The sequence below is a fragment of the Palaemon carinicauda genome, unplaced genomic scaffold (assembly GCF_036898095.1).
Source record: "Palaemon carinicauda isolate YSFRI2023 unplaced genomic scaffold, ASM3689809v2 scaffold539, whole genome shotgun sequence".
NCBI lineage: Eukaryota > Metazoa > Arthropoda > Malacostraca > Decapoda > Palaemonidae > Palaemon > Palaemon carinicauda.
In genome coordinates, this window is record NW_027171804.1 from 25024 (window position 1) to 41857 (window position 16834).

At 38.4% G+C, this 16834-nt stretch overlaps 1 protein-coding gene across 2 annotated transcripts in view; it reads right to left on the bottom strand.

Annotated features, from left to right (window-relative positions):
* Positions 1 to 3794: 3794 nt before the first annotated feature.
* LOC137637111 (ketosamine-3-kinase-like) overlaps positions 3795 to 16834 on the bottom strand; it is a 92700-nt gene continuing 79660 nt past the window's right edge. For both annotated transcript variants that reach the window (XM_068369401.1, XM_068369402.1), the window contains exons 7-8: positions 13048 to 13222; positions 3795 to 4648 (exon numbers count right to left, since the gene is read on the bottom strand). In XM_068369401.1, coding sequence (XP_068225502.1) covers positions 4585 to 4648; positions 13048 to 13222 — 239 coding nt within the window. In that variant the 3' untranslated portion in view covers positions 3795 to 4584. The remainder of the gene's footprint in view (positions 4649 to 13047; positions 13223 to 16834) is intronic.

Sequence of the window (16834 nt, forward strand, 5' to 3'; positions counted from 1 at the left end):
CTATACCGACCGAGGGACCTCTGGTCGGGGTTCTAGCACGCCCCAGTTACTGTACCGACCGAGGGACCTCTGGTCGGGGTTCTAGCACGCCCCAGTTACTGTACCGACCGAGGGACCTCTGGTCGGGGTTCTAGCACGCCCCAGTTACTGTACCGACCGAGGGACCTCTGGTCGGGGTTCTAGCACGCCCCAGTTACTGTACCGACCGAGGGACCTCTGGTCGGGGTTCTAACACGCCCCAGTTACTGTACCGACCGAGGGACCTCTGGTCGGGGTTCTAACACGCCCCAGTTACTGTACCGACCGAGGGACCTCTGGTCGGGGTTCTAACACGCCCCAGTTACTGTACCGACCGAGGGACCTCTGGTCGGGGTTCTAACACGCCCCAGTTACTGTACCGACCGAGGGACCTCTGGTCGTGGCTCTAGCACGCCCCAGTTACTATACCAACCGAGGGACCTCTGGTCGTGGTTCTAACACACCCCAGTTACTATACCGACACTGTTAGAGTGAGCGAGCTGGGTTTATTCCTGGCATTCCATTTAACTTTTTTCTCTGGTATATTTAGAAGTATTTATACCTTAGAAATGGTGCTTTAAGGAGCATTTCACGGAGCAACACAGGTCGAGCCCAGAAATAGATTTTTCCTCCATCAAAATCCCTTTACTAAACGGCTGTATTTTTATTACAGATAGATCTTGAAATATAAAACTTCGATATAAACAATTTGCGTTGAAAATTAAGAGGCATTCTTAGATAGATCAACGTTAACTATAATGAATATGTTATGAAAACTAATATTTTGATTTTGTGTAACTGCTTGACTCAGCAATGAAGAGAAGGACTTTTTAATTAATGAGAGTAAATTTCTTAATCATTTAATTAACTACTGCACATCACTTTTACTAAACATACACTAGCTTCAAATTCTTCCATGATTATTGTTTTGTATACAAAATGAAAACAAACAGATTTCTTGTCGGTCTCACGAAACATGATATACTTAATATCTTACAGTTAACATATATATTTTATTCTTAAAGCATTGTATAAAACTTAAAAAATCATTTGTTGGAATATCTGTACTGTATACAGGTTTAACCACTGCCTCTCGATATTGCTAGATATAAACCGAACTTTGGTTTACCTACGGTTTGGTTTCCGCCTTCGTACGGATGCGAGTTCGAAAAGAACCTTTTGGCGATACCCAAATACGACATTAAAAAGAAAGAAATTAGTCACATATATGAAACAATGTTTTTAACAAGTATAATGCAGCACATAATAACCCTTTTGCCCCCAATGGACGTACTGGTACGTTTTACAAAACTCATCCCTTTACCCCCATGGACGTACCGGTACGTCGTTTCAAAAAACTGTTATTCACATTTTTTTTCATATTTTTTATAATTTTGTGAGAAATTTCAGGCATTTTCCAAAAGAATGAGACCAACCTTACCTCTCTATGAAAAAAATTAAGGCTGTTAGAGCAATTTAAAAAATATATAGCAAAATGTGTTTGAAAAAGAAAACGCCTGGGGGTTAAGGGTTGGAAAGTTCCAAATAGCCTGGGGGTAAAAGGGTTAACTAATAGAACCAAATATATATGAGTCTTTCAGTCGAGAAACATGCCAAGCGCCATTTTTAAAAAGTGTCAGAAATCAAGATTGAAAATTGCCAATTTTCAATCGCGAATTACACGGTAAATATAATAGCTAGGAGTTTCATATTTGTTATAACTAGTAGCAAATTTTATGCAGAACACAGTTAACCTAAAATATTTTCAATACGATGCACAGTTTTTTGGGTTGAAAATTGGCAATTTTCAATCGCGATTTCTGACACTTTTTAAAAATGGCGCTTGGCATGTTTCTCGACTGAAAGACTCATATACTGTATGTTAATTATTTTCAGGCATCCAAAATTTATCACAGACTGATATCTCCAACTATATAGAAAATATCACAAGTATTTAATGGTGAGTATCCCTTATTAATAACCTAATTCTAAAGTACTAAGTTCAAAAACAAAATTTAGTTCCATTGGAAAAAAATATTTTGCAACTGAAATAAGTTTTATAAACATAATCTAGCATTGATGTCCAGGTGCTATTATAGTATGCTATCTACCGTCGAATGTCTACTATAGTATGGTATCTACCACAAAGTATGTCATCTACCGTCAATGTTAATCCTCCTGTTTGATGATGATTATCAAACAGATTACGTACCACAAGTATGTTATCCTCATTGCACTTCAATGGTAGTTTAATAATAGTTATTGGAAGGACAACATGGATGCATAATTATAAGCAGTTTGCAGGTTAGGTTGGGTCGGGTTGAGTTAGGTTAGGTTATCAAGTCAGTAGTGGTCCTCCTTATTAGAGGCGGATTAGCAAGTAGACCTTATTCTTAGGGACTGATGATAGGTATCATATTATAGTCAGAGAGGGGTGGTAGATAGCAAAATCGCCGGTAGATAGCATACTATAATAGCACCGATGTCCAAGTTTCCAAATTTCTTCTTGAGCATTCAGATAATACTTCCGAGCTTGTAAGTAACAGGTGTGTATCGCTTAATGTCTCGGACACTTTCCAGTAAGTAGGACGCTAAGCCGACACTTAAACTATGCAGCTCTAATACTATAGAGTACCTGAACATTACTTGCACGTACTAATTAGCCAAAAAACTGTACTACATTTCTTATCGTCTCGCATTACACGCACATTTTAATGTAACTATATAACGTGCATTGTAACAATATCAAGATTTTTATTTAGAGATATAATGGAAACTGAAATTTCTTAACCCTTTTACCCCCAATGGACGTACTGGTACGTTTCACAAAACTCACCCCATTACCGCCATGAACGTACCGGTACGTCCTTGCAAAAAACTGCTAATTTTTTTGCATATTTTTAATAACTTTATGAGAAACTTCAGGCATTTTCCAAAAGAATGAGACCAACCTGACCTCTCTATGACAGAAATTAAGGCTGTTAGAGCAATTTGAAAAAAATATATTGCAAAATGCGCTTGAAAAAAAAAACACCTGGGGGTTAAGGGTTGGAAAGTTCCAAATAGCTTGGGGGGTGAAAAGGTTAATACAAAACTGATATTTTTATCCTCTTATGTAACCGTAGTAAAATTAAAAAATCCAAGCAATAGATTACTCTATTTTGGAAAATTATGAACAGTGAAATAGCTGCGTATGAGGTTTTTATTTACAGATATGATGGAAACTGAAATTTCTTCAGTACTAAAGTGATCATATTTTCATCACGTTACCGTAACAAAATTGAAAAAAGTCATGGCATTAAATTATTGCATTTTGGGAAATCAAAACCTGTGAAATAGCAGCGTATGAGGTGAAATTATGGTCATATTCTAATTTGGAAGAAGTCATTAAAATAAAAAATGTACTTTCATGATTGTGTACAGCAATTCACTATACATATCTACTGTACTATTTTACAAATAGCCACACTATTGCATTTACGTTTTTTAAACATCTGCTAGCAACATTTGCCAAACATGTACATCGTTTTTTTATTGTCAGGAGAATAGGTGACACACATCTGTACTTTTTACCTATTTACAATCAAAGATGAACTTTCCACACCTTTACGCACGTTGGAAACTATAGCTGAATAAGCTACGTTATCATTCGATCCCTTTCCTAATGATATGTGGCGATCACACTTGTTACGAAGACGATACAGTAACAGAAACGATACAGTAACAGCAATGTAACAATAGCAAATACTGGAATGTATAATGATTTTTTTTGCATATTTTTAAACTATCCGGTTATCAAAATGACCACAGCATGTAATCTCAAAAAGAAAAAATTGTGGAAACAAGATAAAATACATAACAATCATAACTGTTTGTATATTTACACACTTGGGAGTTTTCGTTGAAGATCCAGGACTTTGTATATTAGAATATTAGGTCCGAAGAACGTTCACAATCTCATACTCAAGAAGCTGTTAAGTCTCCTGCCGATAGTATTTGAACAGATGTTGAAGGTAAACGTGGGTCTACAATACAACTGTCGATAGATTTTTCAAAAGCTCTTTACGCTTTATTGAACTCACGTCTATAATACAACTGTTGACATATTTTCTTAAAGCTCTTTACAGTGTATTCAAGCCCCTCATCTTCGGCACATTCCGTGAAAAACTTCCAAGATTAATACTGACCATGTCTATGTTTCAGAGCATGAACAATGTATTTAAAAAGTTACATATAAATCAGCAGAGAAAGTTTAATAAATGGATTATTTTAAATACTGTACTGTAATCTTTTTAAACATTGAAAAAATGTTATTACTCAATTTCATAACTACTGTATTATGAAAAGCAATACATACTGTAGTATATTTAGTAAATACTTAAGGTTAGACCTCAATATTGCCAAGTATCTTGAAAGGTTAATGTCTTTTAACTTCTACCTATGTAAATATTTAGAAAATTTAATCTTCCTCGTTAGTTGCCTCGCCGTGTCCCGAAGAGTGTTGATCTTCCCAGATTTTGCATAAATATTATCCTTTTTCATAAGACAAAGCATTCTCACTACAACCTACTTGGACAGGGTCCTCATCAGGTGCAGGCTGCCGCTACGATAGCCAGTTCCGAAGTGATTCCTGAAAAAGAGAACTCTTGGCATTTATTCATCAAAAGGGAGGAGATTCAACAGCCCAATAAGTCAATCTAGACTCTTAAACAGACTCTTATATCATCATCATCATCTCCTACGCCCGTTGACGCAAAGGAAGCTACTCTTACATCTTCATCATCATCTCCTACGCCTGTTGACGCAAAGGGTCTCGGTTAGATTTTGCCAGTCATCTCTATCTTGAGCTTTTAAATCAATACTTCTCCAATCGTCCTCTCCTACTTCACGTTTCATAGTCCTCAGCCACATAGGCCTGGGTCTTCCAACTCTTCTAGTGCCTTGTGGTGCCCCAGTTAAACGTTTGGTGAACTAATCTCTCTCGGGGAGTGCGAAGAGCATGACCAAACCATCTCCATCTGCCCCTCACCATGATTCATCATATGACACTCGAGTAATCTCTCTTTTAGTTTCATTTCTAATCCTTTCCTGCCAATTAACTCCCAATATTCTTCTGAAGGCTTTGTTCTCAAATCTACAAAATCTCGGATTTTTATGTGTAATTTCAGTCAATTTGATTTCTACATTTCATTTAGCCTAGCCATTGTCTAATTTGCTTTTTTCAATCTTTCATTAAACTCCAATTCTAAAGACCCTGTATTAGAGATCATAGTTCCTAAATATTTAAAAGATTCTACCTCATTAATCCTTTCTCCCTTCAATGATATTTCATCTTCCAATGCATATTCCATTCTCATCATCTCTGTCTTTCTTCTGTTTATCTTAAGACCAACCTCCTGAGATATTTCATGCATTCTGGTAAGCGAGGATTGCAAATCCTGTGGTGTTCTGCTAATAAGGACAGCGTCATCAGCATACTCTAGGTCAGCTTTTTCCTATTAGCAATCCAGTTCAATCCTTCTCCACCATCTCCAACTGTTTTATGCATTACAAATTCCATGAGGAAGATAAACAACATAGGTGACAACACATTCCCTTGGAGCACTCCACTGTTCACTGGATATTCATTTGATAGGACTCCACTAACATTAACTTTGCACTTACTATGCTCATGAACAGACGTGATCAAATTTACAAATTCAAGAGGAACTCCGTAATAACACAGGACTCTGCACAAAATTGGCCAGTGCACATCATCAAAGGCTTTTTCATAGTCCACAAATGCCATCGACAGTGGATTCCTTTATTCGACACATTGATGTACATGTCTTGAAATTAATATTTGGTCAGTACAACTTCTACATCTTACATACATACAGAGATCTCAAACCAACTTTAGCAGCACTGATTAACAACACGCGGTAAGCACAAAGGATCGGGGAACACAAAGGGTCGCACAAGGTAAGAGAGAGCGCGGCGAGATGTTGATCACGTCGCGACCAGAAACTTACTGGCGATTCGACCTGAGCTAGCACGCTGCCCGACCTCGGGTCGCCTCAGGGCACGTACCACACTGCCAGAGGTTGACCCCGTAGAAAATGGGAAGAGGGTAAACTATACAAAAAGCTGGTCGGTTAGGTAGAGTTAACCAGTAACTCCTAAGAAGGTAGTTCTAGGTAAGTAACCGTGTTGGAACAATTATATTTTAATCATTGTTGAAGCCCGTGATAGCCTCGATGTGTATGACCAAATAGTCATTATATACACATACAATTATCCCTGCCATTCAAGTCTTTCTATAAGAGAAGCCACCAGTGATTAGTGATCTCGCTCTTCGTGTGTCTGCAGCGCTGTGCATTACTCGCTGAAATTCTTATAACTTTCAGATTTTTCTTATTATTATTATTATTATTATTATTATTATTATTATGACCGTGGAGGTAGCAGCAGTAGGGGACTCAGCATTATGAAGCTTCATCTGTGGTGGATAATGTGGGAGGGTGGGGTGTGACACCCTAGCAGTACCAGCTGAACTCGGTTGAGTCCCTTGTTAGGCTGGAGGAACGTAGAGAGTAGAGGTCCCCTTTTTGTTTTTGTTTCTTTGTTGATGTTGGCTACCACCCAAAATTGGGGGAAGGGCCTTGGTATATGTATGTATGTATTATTATTATTATTATTATTACTAGCTAAGCTACAACCCTTTATGGAAAAGCAGGATGCTCTAAGCCAAAGGGCTCCAACAGGGAAAAATAGCACAGCGAGGAAAGGAAATAAGGAAATAAACAAACTATATGAGAAGTTGTTCGAATTAAAATAAAATATTTTAAGAACAGCATGGATTATCTAATCCATTTTCATAATCAAATTCATTCACTTCATCCTTTGATAAATTCATTTTCCATTTTATAGAGAAAAAGATTTTAGAGAAAGTTTTACCCTGTAGTTCCAAGCAAAACTGTTTTCTTTTACCCGTGAAGGAAATGAAGTGAGTTACTGTAGGTAGTAGGTTGGCCAGGGCATCAGCCAGCCATTGAGATACTATCACTAGAGAGTTGTGGGGTCTTTTGACTGGCCAAATAGTACTACATTGGATCCTTCTCTCTGGTTACGGTTCATTTTCCCTTTGCCTATACGCTCACACACCGAATAGTCTGGCCAATTCTTTACATATTCACCTCTGTCCTCATACACCTGACAACTCTGAGATTACCAAACCATTCTTCTTACTGCACTGTAATTGTTCAGTGGTTACTTTCCTCTTTGTAAGGGTAGAAGAGATTCTTTAGCTATGGTAAGCAGCGCTTCTAGGAGGAGGACACTCCAAAATCAAACCATTATACTGTACTCTAATCTTGGGTAGTGCCATAGCCTCTGTACCATGGTCTTCCACTGTCTTGGGTTAGAGTTCTCTTGCTTGAGGGTACACTCGGGCACACTGTTCTATCTTATATCTTATTTCTCTTCCTCTTGTTTTGTTTAAAGTTTTTATAGTTTATAAAGTGATATTTATTTTAATATTGTTGTTCTTCTTAAAATATTTTATTTTTCCTTGTTCCCTTTCCTCACTGAACTATTTTCCGTTGGAGCCCCTGGGCTTATAGCATCCTGCTTTTCCAACTAGGGTTGTAGCTTGGCAAGTAATAATAATAATAACTTAGGATTTTCTAACATAAAACAGGAAAAAGGAGTTTCAGAGGTGCTGCTTGGTCTCAAAAGACCTCCCTGTGGAAGCTATAGAATATGCAAGACACAGATTCAGTGGAAAGGAAATACGGAAATAAACTACATATGAGAAGTAATGAATAAAAAATATAGAATATCTTAACCCTTTTACCCCCAAAGGACGTACTGGTACGTTTCACAAAACCCATCCCTTTACCCCCATGGACGTACCAGTACGTCCTTGCAAAAAAATGCTATAAAAACTTATTTTTTCATATTTTTGATAATTTGTTGAGAAATTTCAGGCATTTTCCAAGAGAATGAGACCAACTTGACCTCTCTATGACAAAAATTGAGGCTGTTAGAGCAATTTAAAAAAAATATACTGCAAAATGTGCTGGGAAAAAAATAACCCCTTGGGGGTTAAGGGTTGGAAATTTCCAAATAGCCTGGGGGTAAAAGGGTTAAGATCAGTAAGGGCATTAAAATAAATATATCATATATAAACTATGAAGAGAGACTTACGTCAGCCTGTCCAACATGAAAACATTTGCTGTAAGTTCGAACTAGATAAGTTCTACCGATTAAACTACCTCACTAGGAAGATCATTCCCTAATCAGGTCACAGCTGGAATAAAACTTCTAGAATACTGCATAGTGTTGAGCCTTATGATGGAGCCGGCAACACTGTTACAACCATAACTCTTGCGGGGAAAAGTTAAACTTTTTTATCATTTCTCTTCAAGTGTTTCCTGTCTATGTTTAGAAGATAAAGGGGAAGAGTGTATATGTCTACTAGGACTGGGGATTGTAGACGAAGGGAAAGGCGGTATCTGTCTACTAGGACTGGGAAGATGCGGTGTAAAGGATGACCAGAATTTAAAAAAATCTTATTCAAAATGCTATGTGGACAGCATCACTGTATCAGAGAAGGATAAGTTTTCCAAAAGATCTAGATGATAAGAGTCATTTTGGTATTGTTGACAGCAGATCTTCACTAGCATTGTATGTGGTTTTACTCAGCTGTGCTATACTCTCGGTCTCCTCCAGGTCAACCAGGAGATTCCAGATTTGAAACGAAGTACGACATTTAATGAGAATGGATGGAAATAGAATTGCAAGGAAGAGATGGGACTGGACGCCTGGTGGGAGGCGATCAAGAGGTAGACCACGTAAACACTGGAGGGATGGAATTGAAGAGATTTTGACAAAGAACAACATGCCAACAATTGAACAGCTGAGAAGAGAGGGAATTTTTGAAAACAGAATTGAGTGGAGAAGACAACTGATTCCACTGACAGGCTGAAAGCCTACCTGGGAGTGGAAGTGAAGTGAAGTGAAGTGAAGTGAAGTGACCTCTGTAGAAACCCTTCTCTGTCGCACGCTAGAAAGGATCCAGAGATTATATTTAATGATGCCTGGCAGATCTATAATCCCTCCGTCAAGATGTGACATTCTGTAAGTCCTCTGGTCTCATGATCTATTGCTTACGGTTGTAAGTTCTCGAATCCTGGTGGTTAGCATCAGCAACACAGCCACTTGCCGAGCAGTAATTCTCCTCCTCATAATCCGAAATATTTTATGAACAGCTCCTTTCTATATAGGGTTAAAAGTGAAGACAGTTTCTCCATTATGTTCTACCCTGTAGTTTACCTTCCTGATTGATTGATTGATTGATTGACTGATTAGAGTTTTCTGGCATCCTAACAACTAAGGTCATTGACGCCGATATTTGTTATAAATAAAGATTAAAAGGAAATTAAATTTAAAACAATAAAAGTAAAGATGTCCTCATGAAAGTTAAATAGCTTTCAGAAGACCAGCTTCTGAAATAAATCTAAAAATACTGCTAGCAAGGTACGACACATCCTGTCCAAGAATCTTGGCAAGGATGAACCTGCCATCCTTACCTCGAGCCTAAACAGATATCTATTTCTCATGGAGCTAAAAGTGGGGGATACTGTCAACAAGTGCCTCACTATCAAGGGTACCAAACCATCATCGCAATATGGCTGATGATCTCCATTTATTAGAAACTGGTTTACAACCGAGTGTGACCAACGCAGAGACTATAAAGAGTAGTCTCCCACTTTCGGGGCATAATGTTATACCTCCAACACCCTATCATTCTATTGAATCAAGTTCAAAAGGATTGAAGTTGGTTGCAATACTCTCTCTTGGAACTTTTAGATGGGAGGAAAACATAGGTTTCTTAACTCTGCTCTTCAAGTATGCATAACATCCATAATTATACATTTTCAAGCTGTAAGACTAGGTTCCAAAGGCCTAGTAATACCATACAACTTTTTCATAATTTACGGAAGTTAATCTGCTTGCCAAATTAACTCTTCATGTTACAGGTATTAAGAATAGACAGACAATGTTATCATAATACTTCACCTAAGTATCCAGGGAACATAAGATTGAAAATTGTATGTCACCTAAGCAGAAGTCGATGATGTGGAGATCATACAGTGATATGCATTGCGATGATGCAATGTGTTTGAAAGGAATCTCAGAGGAGAGACTCCAAACCTCAGTTGCGAAGCTTTATTCTTGCCAAATCCTGGCAACATAGACGTCTAAACTTTCCATTGCCAAATCCTAGCAACATAGACGTCTAAACTTTCCATTGCCAAATCCTAGCAACAAAGACGTCTAAACTTTCCATTGCCAAATCCTAGCAATATAGACGTCTAAACTTTCCATTGCCAAATCCTGGCAACATAGACGTCTAAACTTTCCATTGCCAAATCCTAGCAACATAGACGTCTAAACTTTCCATTGCCAAATCCTAGCATCATAGACGTCTAAACTTTCCAATCGTTTTGCAATATCTAACTGGTGTTGGTTATGCCTGCGATACAAAAGATCCGTTTTTTTACTTCAGCAAACATTCTTAAGCAGTAGAAGCTCCTAGGTTCCTAAAACTTCCAGAGGAACCAGATGATGATGAAACTTGGGAGGTTATCCAAGCCATCTCGAAGGCATAGTGTAGCACTATTAACCCTTTTACCCCCAAAGGACGTACTGGTACGTTTCACAAAAGCCATCCCTTTACCCCCATGGACGTACCGGTACGTCCTTGCAAAAAAATGCTATAAAAATTAGTTTTTCATATTTTTTGATAATTTTTTGAGAAAATTCATGCATTTTCCAAGAGAATGAGACGAACCTGACCTCTCTATGACAAAAATTAAGGCTATTAGAGCAATTTAAAAAATATATACTGCAAAATGTGCTGGGATAAAAATAACCCCCTGGGGGTTAAGGGTTGGAAATTTCCAAATACCCAGGGGGTATAAGGGTTAAAACTACCACACACACAAGTTATCTCACCAATGTACACCTGCTTGATCACATCAGTGTTGACAATTCGAGATAAATGTTTTATAATGTGAAGGTTGTTTGTCAGATGTACAGGAGAAAATTGATGGTCTATCTTCCTGTTTGTTCCTGAAATGGCATCAGGGTTGAAAGCAATCTTCTTTACTTTAGCTGTTTAAACTCAGTAAAGAGGGAATAGACATTTTCGCATATTATTCCACTGGTCGTATTTATAATTGGGATAATTCCACGTCTCGATGTAATACACATCAGCTTCATATTGTAAAGCGTTTGCTACTTGTTTGAGCCTTGTGCAAAACAAGCTACACTTCAGTTTGAGACCAATGCCACAAGCAATTGAGTTTGCATTATAATAACCCTGTAAAGTAGATCCTGAGTCTGAGCATATGTATCTGTTATTCATTTGAAATCAAGCAAGTATATACGAACGAGATAGCTCATCTAGGTGTGGTAGTTTCGATAGTTCTACACTCTGCCTTCAAGATAGCTGGATAAACTCCAAGTTTCATCATCATCTTGCAAGTGTTCGGCAATTTACAAATAAAGAGGTCTTAGGCTCTTCCCAACAACACATTCAAAATGCAGTTCTGAACGCTCACACTTAAGAGTGTGGATTCCTAAATCCCCTTGGATCGAAAGGTCCACTTGAGAGGACCTCTTTTTAACTTGGCCATCAAATATTTGTCATCCAAATAAGGGAGGGGATGGCGAGTGGACAAAGGCTTCAAACTAAGAATTGTGAGCGAGTGCTCGAGAATGAGGTACTGCATACAACTAAAGAGGGGCCTCTTCGATTCCTCTCCCAAAGGTAGTTTGTCCCCAATGCCGATTGTTTTCGCTCACAGTACGATCCAGTAGCACATTAAACTTTAAGCAAGACAATACAAATGCACGTGTTAATGACTGTACTAATGATATCATAGATATCACGACTCTAATGATAAATTTCCTTAGAATGTTCAAATCACGAAGTGAAATATCCAAGTCCAATTTGTTGGGACTTTACGTTTGTTATGAATATGTATACAATGAGTTAAGAGGTGATTTACCTTTGAAACCTATGGTGCATCTTGAACATTCTTTATTTTTCAAAACTAATATATTTCAGACAAATATAAGTTAGGGAAATATGTGGGGAAATTCTTTCATTTTTAGAGTTGAAATCTTGATGTCGTTCACACTCCAAGGGTTGACAAACTTTTTATCAATCAATAAATGACTAAGAAATATAAGATACTAGTATTAAATGTGACTGATAAAAGGTATACTGTTATCTAATATACAAAAATTATACAGACAGGAGTTAAAGTAAATATGTATATATGGTCAGTCTCTAGGGCATTGTACTGCTCAATAGAGCAATGTCACTGTCCCTTGCCTCTGCCATTCATGAGTGGCCTTTAAATCTTTAAAAACGTCACTGTCCCTTGCCTCTGCCATTCATGAGTGGCCTTTAAATCTTTAAAAACATCTGCTGTCCCTTGCCTCTGCCATTCATGAGTGGCCTTTAAACCTTTAAAAACGTCACTGTCCCTTGCCTCTGTCATTCATGAGTGGCCTTTAAATCTTTAAAAACGTCACTGTCCCTTGCCTCTGCCATTCATGAGTGGCCTTTAAACCTTTAAAAACGTCACTGTCCCTTGCCTCTGCCATTCATGAGTGGCCTTTAAATCTTTAAAAACGTCACTGTCCCTTGCCTCTGTCATTCATGAGTGGCCTTTAAACCTTTCAAAACGTCACCGTCCCTTGCCTCTGTCATTCAGGAGTGGCCTTTAAACCTTTCAAAACGTCTGCTGTCCCTTGCCTCTGCCATTCATGAGTGGCCTTTAAACCTTTAAAGACGTCACTGTCCCTTGCCTCTGCCGTTCATGAGTGGCCTTTAAATCTTGAAAAACATCACTGTCCCTTGCCTCTGCCATTCAGGAGTGGCCTTTAAACCTTTAAAAACCTCTTGATAACCTATCTCAGGTAATTATATGATTGTAAGCACATATTATTCAATAGAATAAGAACCCTTACCAATGGTTGAGATTGTGGAACAGCTGATATAACTTGTGCCTCTCATTCCAGCCAGGCGCCTTCGGGATGACCTTGTGGTACTCGTCCCAGAACCTTCTGCTGAAGCCTCCGAACATGCCGGCGATGGCGAGGTCGAATTCGTGGTGTCCGTAGAAAGACGCCGGATCGAATATCACTGGAATGTCAAGTTTGAATAATTAATAACTTGATATTGACTGTTTGTGTTGTACGTTTAATGTAACCATGGAAGATATTTAACTGAAACCATGGCTGAAAATATATTATTATTTCTATTATTACTAGCATTCTGCAGCATAAAACTCAATGCTTCACAATATTCTAGAAGTTTTATTCCAGCTGTGACCATATTGTGGAATGATCTTCCTAATAGGGTAGTTGAATTGGTAGGACTTCAGAATTTCAAACTTGCAGCAAATCAAATGTTTTTATGTCGAAGAGGCCGACATAATTTTCTCTTTATAGTTTATATATAAAAGACCTAGTTTAATGTTGTTACTGTTTTTAAAGAGTTTTATTTTGATTGTTCAATCTTTATTTATTTCCATTCCTTTCTGGGCTATTTTTCCCTGTTGGACCCCTTGAACTAGTAGCATCCTGCTTTTCCAACTATGGTTGCAGCTTAGCTAATAATAATAATAATAATAATAATAATAATAATAATGATAATAATAATAATAATAATAATAATTATAAGTGAGGAGAGCACTAGATGAAACGAGAGTAGGAAAAGCATCTGGTATGGATGGTGTGAGAGCTGAGATGTTGAAGGAAGATGGTGCGACTGTAGTTGAATGGTTGGTGAGATTGTTTAATATGTGTTTTGTGTTATCAATGGTACCAGTAGATTGGGTTTGTGTGTGTATTGTGCCACTATATAAGGGTAAGGGAGATGTGCATGAGTGTTGTAATTCAAGGGGTATTAGTTTGTTGAGTGTAGTTGGAAAAGTGTATGGTAGAGTACTGATTAATAGGATTAAGGATAAAACAGAGAATGCAATCTTAGAAGTACAGGGTGGTTTTAGAAGAGGAAGGGGTTGTATGAATCAGAATTTTACAGTTAGGCAGATACGCGAGAAATATTTAGCAAAAGGTAAGGAGGTGTATGTTGCGTTTATGGTTCTGGAGAAAGCGTATGATAGAGTTGATAGGGAAGCAATGTGGAATGTGATGAGGTTATATGGAGTTGGTGGAAGGTTGTTGCAAGCAGTGAAAAGTTTCTACAAAGGTAGTAAAGCATGTGTTAGAATAGGAAATGAAGTGAGTGATTGGTTTTCGGTGAGTGGGGCTGAGATAGGGATGTATGATGTTGCCGTGGTTGTTTAACTTGTATGATGATGGAGTGGTGAGAGAGGTGAATGCTCGAGTGCTTGGACGAGGATTAAAACTGGTAGACGACAATGACCATGAATGGAAGGTAAATCAGTTGTTGTTTGCGGATGATACTGTACTGGTTGCAGACACAGAAGAGAAGCTTGGCCAATTAGTGACAGAATTTGGAAGGGTGTGTGAGAGAAGGAAATTGAGAGTTAATGTGGGTAAGAGCAAGGTTAGGAGATGTACGAGAAGGGAAGGTGGTGCAAGGTTGAATGTCATGTTGAATGGAGAGTTACTTGAGGAGGTGGATCAGTTTAAGTACTTGGGGTCTGTTGTTGCAGCAAATGGTGGAGTGGAAGCAGATGTACGTCAGAGAGTGAATGAAGGGAGTAGTAAAAAATAGAGGGTTGGGCATGAATGTAAAGAGAGTTCTATATGAGAAAATGATTGTACCAACTGTGATGTATGGATCGGAGTTGTGGGGAATGAAAGTGATGGAGAGACAGAAATTGAATGTGTTTGAGATGAAGTGTCTAAGGAGTATGGCTGGTGTATCTCGAGTAGATAGGGTTAGGAACGAAGTAGTGAGGGTGAGAACGGGTGTAAGAAATGAGTTAGCAGCTAGAGTGGATATGAATGTGTTAAGGTGGTTTGGCCATGTTGAGAGAATGAAAAATGGCTGTCCGCTAAAGAAGGTGATGAATGCAAGAGTTGGTGGGAGAAGTACAAGAGGAAGGCCAAGGTTTGGGTGGATGGATGGAGTGAAGGAAGCTCTGGGTGATAGGATAGATGTGAGAGAGGCAAGAGAGCGTGCTAGAAATAGGAATGAATGGCGAGCTATTGTGACGCAGTTCCGGTAAGCCCTGCTGCTTCCTCCGGTGCCTTGGATGACCGCGGAGGTAGCAGCAGTAGGGGATTCAGCATTATGAAGCTTCATTTGTGGTGGATAATGTGGGAGGGTGGGCTGTGCCACCCTAGCAGTACCAGCTGAACTCGGTTGAGTCCCTTGTCAGGCTGGGAAGAACATAGAGAGGAGACGTCCCCTTTTTTGTTTCATTTGTTTGATGTCGGCTACCCCCCAAAATTGGGGGAAGTGCCTCGGTATATGTATGTATGTAATAATCATAATAATAATAATAATAATAATAATAATACAACCCTAGTTAGAAAAACAAGATGCTAAAACCCCAAGGGTTTCAACATTGAAAAATATCCCAGTGAGGAAAGGAAATCAACTACATGAATAAAGAATATAAAATGCTAAAACCCCAAGGGTTTCAACATTGAAAAATATCCCAGTGAGGAAAGGAAATCAACTACATGAATAAAGAATATAAAATATCTTGAGATCAGTAACAATGTGCCAATGGATCTGTCATATATAGATTATATAGAGAAACTTATTTCAGCCTGTTCAACATAAAAACATTTACTGCAAGTTTGAACGTCTGAGGTTACAGCAATTCAACTGCCTGATTAGGAAGATCGTTCCACAATCTGGCCACAGCTGGAATAAAACTTTGAGAATACTGTGAGGTGTTGAGCCATATGATGGAGAAGGCAAGACTATTATAATTAACATTCTCTAGTTTTGATTATTGGAAGGAGAACCTATCCATGTTTAGTGATATCATGAATTTGCTGAAAATCTATTAAGCCAAACGGAAGTAGGTAAGCCGAAGGACATTTTGGGTAGCCTTAGATCATCTTATATAATCAAAGAAAATATTAATAGACCAATAATGCATTACCGAAGGGTCATAAAATGTAAGAATACACTAGTTAACTAATTTACCAAAACACATGGTGTACCTGTTAGATTATTTTAAGTTTGGTCACGTTCACGACTTATGCAAAAATTTATACAATATTCATAACTAGAACTACAAAACCTTTGGTCTCTTACTGTAGTTTCCATACACTGTATACCAAACATACTTTCATGCCTAGTGTGTACTGTATTTGTTGTATAGTATTTGTTATTATGTACTGTATACTTACAGTTGTATGAATTTCTGCCCTTTAAAATATGCCTGTAAAATTTTCTAACATTTTACAATATATTTTAATACATACATATACCAAGGCACTTCCCCCAATTTTGGGGGGTAGCCGACATCAAACAAATGAAACAGAAAAGGGGACCTCTACTCTCTACGTTCCTCCCAGCCTGACAAGGGACTCAACTGAGTTCGGCTGGTATTGCTAGGGTGCCACAGCCCACCCTCCCCCGTTATCCTCCACAGATGAAGCTTCATAACACTGAATCTCCTACTGCTGCTACCTCCGTGATCATCTAAGGCACCGTAGAAAGCAGCAGGGCCAACCGGAACAGCGTCACAATCTCTCGCCATTCATTCCTATTTCTAGCACGCTCTCTTGCCTCTCTCACATCTATCCTCCTATCACCCAGAGCTTTCTTCACTCCATCCATCCACCCAAACCTTGGCCT